We start from the raw sequence: 15,425 nt of genomic DNA on the forward strand, positions 1-15,425 counted from the left end.
ACAATGATGGTTCTTTTAATGGTCTCATTTAGACATTCCGTTGACTACATGTCAACTAACTATCGTTGGTGGGGACCCATCAAAATAAAGTGTGTAAAAGCACATTTAAGGCACATGCATTTTCTTGTTTCAGGATAATTGTCCAACAGTTAATTTCTATTTGGTATTTCTTTTTCACACTCTTTAGAAGAAGACCTACCAGTGCATCAAGTGCCAGATGGTCTTCTACAGTAAATGGGACATTCAGGTCCATGTGGCTAATCATATGTTAGGTAAGACTTTGGATTTTTCTTATTATTATTTGGATCTGTAAGTAGTGGCTAAATATTTGTCAATTCAAATTCAATGACAATTCTGGGTATTGCTGTATTCAAGTGTGATGATGTGACTTTTTGCGTTTTTGGTCTTTCTATTTATTACACCTTTAATGGTATTGCCGGACTGTTGCTCTTGTATATAGTCAGGGATAAAACAGGGCTTTAAAATTTAAATACGGTTAAATAATTCAGCTTGAGTGTTTGAAAAAAATAAAAATTCAGGGTGGAATGTTGTATTTCAGCAAAATAACAGATTTAGTCAAGGGTCTTATGTGGTTATCTTCTCTCCTGTTCTTTATTCATTACTTTATTCATTCCTATTCATGATTTTCATGGAAAGAGAATTTCAGAACAGAATTACCTCTCTGCTTGAAAGAAGCATGTTTCATTTGTCTCAATAGATGTACTGTAAAAACCTTCAGTTTCCAATTGGTTCTGCTGAAGCGCGTTCTGTTGCAGTCTCTCATCAAGTATGTGTAAATCTGGACCGTAATTCCCTATGAACCAGCATGTGCCAAAACTGCAAAAAGAAAAAAACAAAGGCCTGATTTGAGAAGCTTTAAATATCTTTTCCCTTAGAAAAAGGGCACACTTTCTCCTGTTAATGGCCATCTGTAAAGATGCAGTGAAACAGGAGGCCGCGGGGTTATCTGTGCTCAGCTGTCAGTGTTATTAGCCTATGTAATGGAGCGGGTGCTATGCTCTTCAGGGTGTTGTTTCTAGGCACATGTCCCTGCTTTATTGCCATCGATAACTCTAAATATGTAGAGAATGGGATGCTATTAAACATGAGCACAAAAGCCAGTAGGTCCTTGTAACCTGGCCTTGTGGTTCGTAAATATAAAAAGGTGTGCTTTGAGCCTTTTTTCCTGGTGGTTTTGATTCACAGTCATTAATGTTGCTGATTTCCACAGAGACATCTTCCAGAAGGCAATCGGATAAGGTAAGGAGGTGGAGGTAGGTGTGAACTGGACAGTAGGGACTGATCTTGGACACAGGAGCACTAAAGTGTCTGCAGATAGAAACCAACAGCACCATCGGCCCAAATCCAGATTTGCTGTTTAGTTGGTTAGTCTTTTGTTGAAGATGCAGAAAGGCTTCCTTTGCCAAAGACACTCGATATGTCGGCATAACCCCAACATATTTCAGATTTTATGAGATCAGGCAAAAGAAAAAAGGGCAAGTTTCCATCCTCCTCTAAAGCTTTTGCCAAGCTGGTGGGCCACCTTTTCAAGGACGGTCACACATGGGCGTCCTGCATGTGGCGTGAGGTGGGGGTGGCTGATTACAGTGGCTCACGCTCAAGCAGCAAACACATCCAGCCTTGTGTCGCTCCGGCGCGCAGCGGGGAGTGAATGGCCTGGGCGGCCCAGCCAGAGGAAGGTGGGTGAGGTGGATGGCAGAGAGCAGTTGGTGCAGGCTTGGAGCAGTGCAGAATGCACATTTGTTGTCCAGCAGGCCACTCTGTGTGAAGCAGCGCTGTGGGCTGATGTCCTGCTGAAAGGAGAGAGGAGAAAATCTTCTGAATAAAGAAGAGGAATGAAGCGGATAAACAGAGCAGTAGAGATACGTTACTGTCGATGACCTTTATTGTGTAGTGTAATGTGTTGTGCTAGTTGCACTTCTTTACAATATTCTATCATTTTTTTGGCCTTTCCAAATAGGTAATGGCGTACATGAATACATACACAAATTCTGTCATTGCTTACTCATCCTCGTGTCATTTCAAAATGTTCTTTTGTGGAACATAAAAGCAGGTATTTTGAAGACTGTAGGTAACAAAGTTGCTTTGGTTTGCAGTGACTTTCATTGTGAACAAAAAAAATACTGTAATGTTTCTCAAATTATCTTTTATAGTCCATAGTTTATGTTAGGCCGCTGAAGTCTAAATGTTTATGTATAATACATTTATGTTGATTTAAATAAGATATTTCATATTTTCAAATATTTGTAATGTCTACTTGATATTTTCTAATTTAACACAAAAATAGCTTTAAGTACATTTTTTGTGGGGTTTTCACCGTCTGTATCACTCCACTGGAAAAAGACCAACCCACTAATGCACTGAAATCACTCAAAAGTTGAAAGGATTGTACGGCAAAGATAATGCTTTCCTCTGTGGACTTTCAAAAAAACTAATGTTTTATTGTGAATATGAGATTTATCTGAAGAATGAATGCTGTATCAGAGTCCATCTCTCGGAAGACACAACTTTTAATACAGTTATACAATAAGCTTTTAATAAAGCAACGCGACATTCCTTTGTTGCTAGCATTATTAGTTCTAAAATGACATTTTGGAATTAGTAATGGTCTCAGCTGTTAAACTGTAAACTTTACAGATTTAAATCTGAGGAGGAAGGAAATAGCTTTGCACAAAAGACACTCCGTTGTTGTTCCTAATTTATATAAACACCTGTGCAAAATACATGCCGGTGTATTTAATGTTTACATTTACATTTATTAATTTAGCAGACGCTTTTATCCAAAGTGTCTTACAATTGGGGAATATATCAAGCAATTCATTTTAAAGAGGCAAACAGACACAAGAAGTGCTTGTAATAGCAAGTTTCAGGCTGCATAATGTATATTTAAACTATAAAACATTTTAATTGCCGCAAACATTCATTGTCTCAAAGCGTTACATACAGTTCTTATTCAAGTAGATTATTTCCATATTAAGTACTTTATTAAAACGTGTGCTTCTTCGCAAGGGCGCACAGCAACTGTTACACATGACTTATGTTATGTGTTTCATTGGTCTCTGTGTTTGCGGTGTTTCTTGGCTCGGTTTGGTTTCTCTTGTTTTTCTCATTGCTTTGGTCCCCTGGGCTCTGCTGGTGAACAGGATGCTGATTAGTGAACTCTCTCATTGAAGTCCTTCATGATGCCCTCTGGCTGCAGACATGGAACCCTGTGGAATGTTCCAGAGTGTTTTAATAAGATTCAGGTGCTTCAAACCAGTTAACACGCGCCAGATCTTTCCCAGCACCACAGTTTATAACTGACCTGGCTATAAAAGAAATCAACACCTTGAGCTGAACTTCATCTGAATACCCTGTAGAGCTTTACATTCCTACCATAACACACGTCAAAGCAGCTTACTCTTTATTAGGATTGTTTTATTCGAATGCTTTGAGTTAGATTGTAACAAAACATTGATATCAGCTTAAATTTTGTACATACAAAGAGAAGGCAAATACTTTTTATGTGACCCCGCCACGATCGCAGACATCAGTGTTTTGGCAAGAAGGTTCTCTTCTCTTGTTATCTCAGACACCAGCACATTTTGAATTGGCTCAGCCGTCATTGTCTCTTCTGACAGGGATTTTATTGTTTTAAGCTGGTCCCAGACTTTTTATTATTTTTCTAAAAATCATTATTCATGTTCACCTGAACAAAGAAACTATTCTTTCTAAACTATTATACTGAAGAATATTTATCTGGGAAAGCATGAGGATTAGAATGATGAGAATATATATATATATATATATATATATATATATATATATATATATATATATATATATATATTTTATTTTTTTTTTTATTTGTGGATTATACCTTTAATTAAAGTGGATACAATGGTGAAAGTGTTAGTGTAAATCATTCTTGAGATAAAATATGAGAAATGAACTGAAGGTGAAAACATGAAGGTTATCATATAACCTGGTGATTTAAATATTTCTGTTATGCATCATTTTCAATCAAGCAATTTTTTCAAATGTTGGATAAATCTGTGAATATATGGTTCAATTGTATGCATTTACTGTTTTACAGTTACCCATAACAAAATGACCAGAATTATTTTTAATGTGATCTTCAGCATCATTAAATCTGACGCTTTGATTATACATTTGAACAATTTAAATAATGATAGTGTGAAAAATAGGGTTTCTTGAAAGTTCACACGGAGACTGAAGTGCCTTTAGCTGAAGAAACGGCCATATACAAAATACATAAATGAGCTCCATTGATCAGTCTTGTAGCTGCGTGGTATTGAAATGTCCTTGAAAGAGGACCATCAGCATTTCATTACCCATATTGCCTCTCGCTCCACACACACACACCTCGAGACTCAAACCTGAAACACTCTCTTTCTTTGATTAATTTTTTACGTTTCTAATTACTAATTAACTTGAGAGATTTCTAATGTAGTCCTCCTTCATTGAGGTGCATGGAGGACAACAGATCATTAGCTTCAATAATGAATGTGGATGGGGCAGATAATGGCCTGTGATATGCCCACACTGACAGCTGTATTCACAAGACAAAGGTTTGTGTGAAATACAGTGAGAGCGAGACAGAAGGAGCTGGAAGCTTCGGTTGTTCAGCTCTTTTGTGTGTTGATCATGAAAGGTTTATCCAATAAGACACATGATGATGATGTTGTTATTGTTATAGTTATTGTTATACTATAGTTGTCGTTGATGGCTAGTTGACAGACTTGTTAAGCGTTAGAGCTCAAACCAGCGCTGCTAATCCAACACACAGATCCAAATTAGGTAGGAATTAGCAAAATCAACTACCATCATTTTATCTCATCTGGAGACACTTTAAGAAGAAAATGGCTGGACGCTTTTTAACTCTTACTCTTCTAAAATCACAGTAGTGGAGCTATGCTTACACATTGTGTGTGTATGTGTTATGTAGATGCCATATATAAAGCGTTTTATATACGTTTTCATGAAATTTTAGAATCATTTAAGTAATTCAACATTGATAATTCATTACCTTTTTGCACGGAAAACATAAATCCTTTTACAAACATGATAGGTCACCCCTTTCCATTTTTCCATTTTTTTCAATTTCTGAAGGTCTTTCTTTGTTGTTGCAATCTTCAAATGTTCAGATCCAGACAAACATTTCCCCAAACAATACATTACTGTGGAAAAAGTGTATGTTCATTTGGGAAATCATTTAGAACTTAAAGTCATTTTCAAGGTTCACCAGCGTGGCATGCTCAGCATTTCCCATCATTAAGAGCATGAAGTGTTAATTGCAGTTTGATCTCATTAGTGATTAGAGTCATTTTGTTTGAGCGTCTGAACTTCTCTGATGAAGACTCCTCTTCTCGCTTCTTAATGGCGGCGTAGCCTGCCGGTGTCTGCTAACTCTGACGACTTTGGGGAAAGATGCTTACGCTGTAATGATTATTATCATTAAGAAGTATGAAGGTGCCAAGTGTTGGTGACCCAGCTGTTCATTAAAGCAGGGTTTTTTTTGTAGCATCCACCCATGAGCGGACCTCCACCTGCACAAGGTCCATCTCTGTCCACACGACACCATTAGCTCTCTTCTTTGACCTCCTCACAAGTCTTCTTCGTGTAATATTATCGACATCATAATTTGTTCACACTGAACATCATTTAATTGCATTTTTTATATGGATTTGAATAAGAATATTTGCCCTGCCAACTCTGCTCTAGAGTGTCATTTTAATTAAAAATGAAACAAATCAGTACAATCTGCTATGAGCATCATTCCTGTTATTACACACTGTAGTTAGCTCAATAACTGCCTGTAGGCTGTATCTAATACCTATCTTGCCCTACTAACGGCCAAACTTTTTGCGTTCACTCTGTGCTTGTTTTTTAACATTTACATGCGTGAACGTATTTATCTAAAGTTGCGCTGTATTCATGCATAGCCCAGGAATGGAACCCATGACCTTGCTGAAGCTGGACTGAACCTCGTTTAAACGCAAAGTTAAAAATAGATTTGCATATTCCGCATTTTAGGCGTTATCACTATCTTTATCATTATCGTGCTTCGTGTAAATGGGCCTTTAGTTTCTGAAAAAGTAGCATAAGAATCATAAGTGGAAAAGAGCCATTTTATTTTAGATATCTATTTTATTCTAAGACTGCATTGCTTTTATACAACTATCCATGCATTTCTTGAGAAAAAGGCTGGTAAGAATAAGTATGTATTTCTCAATTAATCAAATTTTTTGTGATATCTCTCTCTCTCTTTCTCAATTTAGGAGTAAATAAGATTCAATGATGCACCTTCTAGCTTTTGTACCTTTGGTTATATACCTTGAGGTACCTTCTTTTTCTGAGAGTGTGCAGACCCTTTGTCACCTTTTAGATAAACACATACACATCCTCATACACGTGCAATACCTGTAATAAAAACTGATTAAGATTTAAATGACCATTCAGCAAAAGAGGATGATAAAAACAAAGAAGTGCAAGGGAGGGTATCATAAAATAGTATCGTAATATTACTGGGTGTTTGTCGTATTACTATTTTGCTGTATTGGCCGTCTGTCTGATCACTCACGTACCTGTCGTTTGTGTGTGCGGTTTGTCGCTGGATTCTTCTGGGTCCTGACGCGGCCAGCCTGCCGGTTGTTTGCCAGCTCGCGTGTCCGTGTGGAATTGAGGTGGTATGAAAGCAGCGCAGCGAGTGCGGCGGCGTCCCAAGCTGCCCGTTTGCTTGCCTTCATCAGCATTCCACCGATGAGAGTAATTAAAGCTCAAATTAATTCTGCTGTAAGCAGACGAGCCGCTGAATAACTGATATTGGAGGCGAGATGATGAATGCGCCACATCAAGGGTGAAGCCCTGGAGACACTGCAGAAAAAAAGACATCTCCTTTTGTCTGCTCTCATTTTTACTCTGGCTCGGTTCCATAACCTAGTGAGCTGCCTTGCTGCCTACACGGACAGCTCCCTTCTGAGGCCACGTCCTAACTGAGAGCAATCCTAAGGTTTCGAACGCTCTGTTATACATACAGTAGGTAGCGACATAAAAAGCTATCATGTGAAAAAGACTGTGGACTCAGTTTAATGATTGCCGTATGGTTTGAAGTCAGCGTTTCTGAGCTACTTCCACCACTTTCTGCCAAAACGGACACATTGGAATTGACTCTACAGAAGGATTGGAACACCATTCATCCAAAAGATATTCCCTCATTTGGTGTTTTAATTCTGTCTAACACACCGGTCCAAAATCTTCCATTGGGATAAAATCTGACTATAATATATGACCCATCCCCATTGGAGCCAAAAAGATAGCCCCCACATCATAACTGAGACGCCGTACCCCCAAAAATGTCCTTTAATTTGTCCCCCGTCTTTGAATATAACGTATGTTGGTCTGCGTATGTGTGACCTGTGCTGGCAAATCTAGTCAAAAATGAGCATATATTCCAAAAGTGACTTAATTCGCATTCTCATTCTCGAGTAGCAAAGTCAGTTTTAAGAAAAAGTGAAAGTTTTGTGAAATTTCCAAAGCTGAATGTCAAGCAACATTGCATCTTTTCCTCCCAGTTCTTTTCTTAATAATATAATAATCAAAATATAGCTATTTTTTACTTTATCTTTCTTATTAAAAATATAAACAGATGTTCAACGTTCAAATAATACACTTCGCCCAACAGTTCCCCAAACGTTCACCTAAGACATAATAGATAATGTTTGTATGAGCACTTAAATACAGTAACTCTGTCTATTTATCGTGAACACATGCCTTTATGGAGCTCTTCGTATTGTTTACATTTTGGGGCATAGGGATTGCTAAACAAAAGCTTAGTGAAGTCATTTTTATTGAAAACCTCAAATTCGACTAAAATAGAAATGTTTCACTTTTTTTGAGTGCTGCTCAAAAGTAGCTGATTTTGCCAGCACGGGTCACGTATGTGTTTTGTCTGAAGCCTGTGGCTCTATCTACAACATCCATTTGGAGGCACCTCTCCCCGTTCCGCTGGAAAACTGGGGCCAGATGGAGGAGTCTGATTAAGCAGCAGTGGAAGACCAAATGTTCGGTTGGATCCAGAGTGGGTCTGTGAGAGAGATCGTGTGGGGGGGTGTCGAGTAGGAGTCTAAAATGGCCTTCTGGTGCAAACGGGCCGGCCCTCTTTCCAGAAAGAGGCAGCCGCTGGGGTGCAGTAATGTAGAAGCCCTTTTCCAACAGCCAGCTGGGCCTTTTAGGAGCTGCTATACCCACAGCAGACACCCAGCAGCCTCCGAGCAGCTTGACTTCACCATATGTGGAGGTTTTTTAACGCTCCACCTGGTTTCCCGGGAGGAAGTGGCGCCGCTGGGATGCCGGGAGCAGGTGAAATGCTCTTAATGCAGCCAACAGTATGAGAGAACAGCCCGATGCGGATGACCTTGGAGACCGTGCCTGCGCTTCAGGAACACGGCCAGTTTTACTCCACGCAGCCCGTATCTTCACATCCACATCGGTTTCTGCTTTCACGAACTTAAAACACTGGAGATAAGAGTCTAATTACCCTCCTAAACATGCTGAACGGCATATAATCTCCGAAGATCGGAAGAGGGAAATAGTCTCAATAGTGGAAAAAGGCCGTATTGCACATCTTCTGAAAGAGTACTGAATGCTCGGAAGAAGAAGCAGAAGCAAGCAGATGCATGTATAAATTAACACCATCATCAAGCTGCATATAAATCAAACCTGTCAAACGTTACCTAATGAAATGTCAGTCCAGGAAGCTTTGGATGTGTTGATAGGAATGATTTATTCCATCTATGTTTTGATCATCAGTCTGAATCTGATCCAGATGTAATCTACAAAACACACAAAAACGCTATTTGTTCAATTTGTTAATTTTTTTATTAGTAATTTTAATAAAACTTACCAAGTGTTTATAAAAATAGAATGCATGAAGTAGAGGCTCTGTTATATCTTTTGACGTATTCAGATATTGATACAACAAAAACGAATTGCATTTTTGTGAAGTAATCAAAAATATTGGCAGTGGCTGGCAACTTCATTTCATTTTTGATATGAAAGGGCTTTTACAGATGCCAAAAAATGTATTTTGTTATCAAAAAATGTAGGCACGCCCAGTCCAAGTGACAAAAGTAACACAAAATAAAACATAATGTATTACTTTTCATAAAGAGCAACTAAGCAATGCAATATGGTAATGTTTTATTAAAAAAAAAACTCTCATGTGCAAAGAGAATCATTAGTGACCTTTTGCTCAGCTTCCATAATGAGGAAATGGGCTTAAAAAATAAAAAGCAGAAATCCCACACACCAAGGCCCTCTGGCAGGCTCTAGATCATCTCCAGGAGTTTAAGTGGGAGCTTGGTTTGCTGGGCATGGGATTGACAACGGACCTTCAACACAACTCCAGCAAGCTCATCTATTTTAGTGCTCTCCCACATCCATTCCATGCATTTTTTGTAGTGCTGCAACGGCACACAAAATCCATAATAGTAATTACAGTACAAGTTAGAAATATTGCTGCGAACAGCAATTATCAACTTCCGTGCACAATACAAAGGCAGTGTCTTTTTCCAAAAAAATAATAGTTGATAAGTCTCTTTATGAAAGTATTACATCATGTACTATATTACAACATACAGAAAACTCAGATTTATTTGCAAATTCATTGGACTTAGAATATATAGATGCAAGTAAATTTCAAACATTTTGGGCCAAGGATTTAGAGGGATGAAAAAAATGTTCTAGTCCTAATTATAACTCATGTTTGAGCTGTTGGTGGCGCTAGAGGCTTTGAGGTAGAGAATCCAAAATTGCTGTGCGACATGTCAAGGTTGTCCTTTACCAGTGTGCCAAATTTCATATTTTTTTATGATATGGATCTGTGATCTTCTGTAGAAGAAGAAGAAGATAATGTTGACACGAGACGGTTGTGTGTTAGTGGGGTGTGCGTCAGTGAAATGACACAAGACACATCACAAAGGTTCTGGCAAACTCCATCCAGTGTTTAGAACTCACAGGAGGCTGACAAAAGGCCTCAAAGAATCTTGATTCAGATATGAGCCAATATCTAATTTTGGATGCGGTCCAAAATGACTAATTGGCCCGTATCTTGTGAGCACAGTGTCCAAACTGCACAGAACTCAGTACAGATGGAGAACAGGACATTCTGAGTACACATGCCAAATATAATCGATTTCCAATTGCAGGGGATGCAGTAAGCAAAGTAAAAACTGAATATTTGAAATTGACCATTAACATTGACCATAAATCTGTATGCACAAGTATAAATCGGACACTTTTGGTTAGACTTTGTACTACAGATACTATGAAATGCCTTGCACCTCCTTCTACGTTCAAGTGAAAGTTTGTCCCGTGCTCTCCAACAACTGCCTGCTTTGGTTTGGTTAACGAACTGGAAAAAATAAAGCTACAACACACAGTCATGTGCAGTGTTGGAGAGGTTTACGTGGGTTGTGTAATCTGGTAAAGTAAAGTAATGCAATGCAATTAAACTTCACCGTACTACAGATGGTGTAGTGTCCACCTCCATTTAGGCTTAAGTAACATTCTGTCTGCATTAAGACATTGTACAGTAGATTGTATATAGAAAGGCTGTCTTCCCCCACAGCGTGCTTTGACCTCAGTGTGGTTCGTATTGGTATGTTTTTTTTTTCTTCTGCATGGTCTTCTTGACAGGTCTGGCAGCAGATCAGAGCTGGTTCTCTGCTGGCAGGAGTCAGGGGAAGCTGATTTCCTCCAAAGCAAACAGTCATCCGACTTGAGGCTTTTCTCCGGACAAGTAGCACACGTGTTCGTGAGCACATATGGAAAACGGGTGACCGTAGAGTGGAAAAATGGAGCTATTCACACAATCGTCTTTATAAACCGACAGCAGTTCCACGAGAGTCTTGTTTGTGCAGCTGCTGCCTTCCATTGCGCTGGATGTATTGCGGCTTGCTCCATTGACAGCGCCCACATTACTCACCCCGATCAGCCTCACATTGGGCATACTGGTCACGTGTACCCTTCACGTACCCCATCACCTGGAGTTTATCGAGGTAATCCGGCCCTGACTCATGCGAGGGGGCCGGAGAGAACCGTTTCCCCCGAGACGAGATGTCAGCCGCTCTGAGTATACATCCAGCGGGAGTGAATTACTGAAGTCTTTCTTGTGCGTCTGTGTTTCGTCTAGATGTGTGTGTGAGTATAATTGCAAGCGTAGAGGGAGCGTGTCTCTCAGTTTTGTGATTGTGAGGTGCAGACAGCAGCCCGAGGGTTCCCCCTCTCCTGCGACGCCTCACACATCAATACAAACACACACACAACACATTCTCCCACAAGGGCGCCTACCCTCAAAATCCCCCGCTAAAGGAAGCCACTGCAGTTTTTAGTCGGGTTTTCATGCACAGTTTCACATAAATGTGATGCCAACAGACATTGCCTTCATGAAGAAATAGAAAAATAATGTTCATCACGTCATCGCTGCAACTGATTCAGTCTAAACTCATTCTTTTTCACTGTATTTCTTTAAAGACTACAAGTTGACAGAACTCATTTTTAGCAGGTATACCTTAGTAAAAAAAAATTAAATATAAAAAAAAGTTTATTTGCAAAAACAGATACCTCTTTTTTTATTACAAAATCAAATTTTTATTATATTCTACTGTGTGTTAGTTAACCTTGTAAAAGGTAATAAAAAAAAAAAAAAATTTTTGATTAATTCTGGGAAATGTTAAAAGTTATCTGTTTTTGTAAATGTACTTAAAAAAAACTTACTAAGTATGATTTAAATCTATTGACATATTTACTGCCATTTCTCTCAAGACATACTGATCTATATATATAAAAAAAAAAAAAAAAAAAAATATATATATATATATATATATATATATTTATATATAGTAGTACTACTTTCACACAATGGACACTTACTAATATTAAGCTTAAAATGCATTTTAATGCACAATTGTGCATTAAGTACACAATTATTTGTTACATTATTGTATAGCCGAAGTTAGGCATACCAGTTTAGTGTACAGAAAATGCTGTCGCATTTTGAATGAACTACCCGTGATATGGACAAAGCAGGCAGGCATTATCTAACACTTTCATCTCAAAGCCCATTGCCTCATGCCTTCTCTTGATATCACAGAATTGTTGATTCTATTTAGATTGCACATATTCCAAGGTATTCGTTGTGCAGCAAATCCATCAATTACTCCTATATATTCTTTATGCTTATACATCATACAAATGCACAGTAACACTTTAGAACGGGTAACACTTGTTACTATTAACTCCAATTTTTCTCACAATGAATTTAGTAATTTGCTTCTTTTTAATAGTAAGGTAGTTGAGGGTATTGAGGTATTGAGTAGGATTAGGGATGTAGAATAAAGCATTAATATGTGCTTAATTAGCACCGAATGGCTAATATGAATGCTAATAGGTGTAACCATAAAATAATGTGTTACCAAATACATTTTCTCATGAGGTCGGGTTAGATAATCTGTCTAACAAAAAACTTGTTTAATTATTTAATAGATATCATTTGCATTTGAAGTCATTATTCATGCCTGTTTGAATCATGCGTACTCGTTTGTAGATGCATTGCTCCCGAATGCATTACAATTCTGTATTACTTCACCACAATTGTAAGAATTGGAAAGAAGCGGCCTCTATGCCTTTAAATTATTCATGCTTCAATAGTGAAATAATCCATAGCATTTTTTGTTGCTGCTGTGATTATTCAAGAAAAATATATATATCAGGTTTACGGAAATGTGTACAGAAAACGTGAATGTTTACTCATTTAAATGCATAAGCTACGCACACGGAATAATCAGTCATGCGGGATGTATCACATTATGCTATAAAATAATTTTCATACATGGCTGCTTCAGGTCGCTGTATCTCTGCATGTTCTATACTGATGCGTGCTGTTTGATATCCGGGGTGTAATCTCACAGGACCTGCTCCTCCGTGCCGTCTCATTCATTTGGCATGCTGCACAACAATCTGATTTGTTTGCTAATTGTGTCCTGTTCTTTATCTGATTGGTGCTCTTGCCTCTTTTGAATCGTGAAACTATGGCAACAGGCATCAGTGGGGCGGCTACAGGAACGCGCGAGCCAAAGAAGAAATCAGCCCCGCGCCGCAGACGTTTCTCCTTTTTGTGTGGTTATTATCATCTACATGCGGAGGAGAACGAATTTAAATCATTTATAGATGCGGCGATAGTTACGTGAGAGAAATCTGTGATTTGCATGCGCCTCTTTTGTCTGAACGTTCACGCTTATGTCATGTGACCGATGCAGCAAATGTTCACGAGGGTCCAAGCGGCTTTTATTGAGCGTGTTTGATGCAGGACCGATGTCAACTCTGCGGGCATGTGATTATGTACACATGCTTCTCATTTCTGAGCAATTTCTTCTCCGTTTCATTGAAAACATGAGACTAGCTGAACTGAGGGAGAAGGAGATGGATAGCGAGAGAGGAAGGGCAGGCGGTGTGGAGGAAGTGTGAATCTGCTGCGTGAGGCAAGATATCGTCCCGCGTTGATTCATCACGTCTCCCTGCTGGATTGTGAAGGGCCGTCTAATGAAGTTCAGGCCGTCAGAATGAAGGGACTAATTCTGATTTAGCTGAGCTAATGAACTTCCTCTCTCCTGGTGTGAGCGGCTCATGGGGCGGCCGACAAACTGACGGAGAGACACTGAGAGACGGGGAAAGAAAGAGTGTGTGAAATGCTTATTTGGTGTATTGCAAACAAAGCTCGCGTGCTCAGAAATGGCGCCGGTTTTGTGTGCAAGCAGGATAAAGACATGCGTTTAAATTAGGCTTTTGGCACCGAATGTAGCAGCGATTCATCTTGGCCGCATGCACCGAAGATACATCTTTCGCTATTTTAGTGTACGTAAGAATGCATTTGACATAAGCGCCACTATTTACGTTCGTGGGGAAAGCACAAATGCCTCGTGATACTCTTTAATGGTGACCGGCGATTCACACAGGTTTGAAACAACTTTGGGAAAAAAATTAATGACCGAATTTTATTTTCCGGATGAACTATCCCTTTAAATCAGGCCTGGCTGTATATATGCACCAACATGAATGAAATAATAATAATAATAATATCGCAAAAGCAAATATCATATTCGCGAACTGTGATAAATCTGCTTTCCTCACAAATCTGTTTTCATAATTCACGATCCACCGAATCTAAGGTAATAAAGGTATTTAAATTCATCCTCCTTCTCTACATTGGCAATATGCTTATAAAGCTCTAAGGTCTTGGTCTTGAGCATCTCCACTAATTTGAGAACTACAGCACTACAGCATTCATAAATCAAGCTGAGCTCAGACCCACCGTTAATCATCAGTGTTTGATTTGATAAAGTTTCCCCTACTATACGATTTTCATCGTTAAATGAATAAACACAGGGTGGTCCCACATGAGCAGCTGAACTCATGAGGGAAATCACACGCGCGCGCACACACACACACGGGAGGAGGAGGAGCCTGCCTTTAATTCCCAGGGCTTTAATCACTGGTAATTTGGCTCATTATGTATTAATAGATGCACGACTCCCTCAGTGAGCTGTTCTTAGGTCAGTATAGCTGCAGCATCACATGTATTCATTGCAGACCAGCCAATCCCAGAATGCATTGTAACAAACTTTAACTTCATTAATCATATTGAAAGCTTTGCCGTCATTGGAAAAAATAACATTTTAAAATATGCTAGATAAGAGTAAAAAGAAATGTGTGTGTATTCCAATCACTTTTTTTATACAGCGCTTTAACAATACAGATTGTGCACTAAACAGTATCAAATAGGAGTAAAGAGTGATAGTAATGTATAATGACAAGATTAAGCACTTCATTTTTTTATTAAATGCAGAGACGGTCTCTGTAATCAAAATGACGATGATCGCTAGAAAATTAAGCAAGCCAGAGGAGACAGCGGCAAGGAACCAAAACCCCATCCTTGACAGAATGGAGAGAGACCGGGCTCAGTTGGGGGCCAGTTCTCCTCTGACCGGACGCCCAGCACTTAATTTCCAATTCACTTTTAAACGCAGCTATTTCAGAGAGTGTGTGTGTGTGTGTGTGTGCACGTCGGGTTCCGGTGATCTGTCCACAGGGCTCTCATCTCGCTGTTCTGGTCTCCAATGAAGGTCATCTCTGGGTGCTGATCCACCATCTGATCTGGATACGAACTGGGAAACAGAATAAGAAAGAAACTGACTAATATTAGCATGGATGCCATTCTTTTTATGATGTAACAAGCACATTGTGTGTTAAGGGTTTCTGGTTCCTTCTAATTAATGCAGCCTTTTATCCTTTAACGCATCTGAATAATAGAAGTGTATTAGTGTGTTGTGTAAAATAGGTTAAAG

General features: G+C 39.0%; 1 protein-coding gene across 4 annotated transcripts in view; it reads left to right on the top strand.

Moving 5' to 3' along the window:
• LOC122360677 (zinc finger protein 521) overlaps positions 1–15,425 on the top strand; it is a 71,397-nt gene that overhangs the window by 36,678 nt on the left and 19,294 nt on the right. For all 4 annotated transcript variants that reach the window (XM_043261508.1, XM_043261515.1, XM_043261495.1 and 1 more), the window contains one exon: positions 188–272. In XM_043261508.1, the coding sequence (XP_043117443.1) occupies positions 188–272 (85 nt within the window). The remainder of the gene's footprint in view (positions 1–187; positions 273–15,425) is intronic.

The sequence above is a fragment of the Puntigrus tetrazona genome, chromosome 2, assembly GCF_018831695.1.
Source record: "Puntigrus tetrazona isolate hp1 chromosome 2, ASM1883169v1, whole genome shotgun sequence".
In the NCBI taxonomy this organism is placed as follows: Eukaryota; Metazoa; Chordata; class Actinopteri; order Cypriniformes; family Cyprinidae; genus Puntigrus; species Puntigrus tetrazona.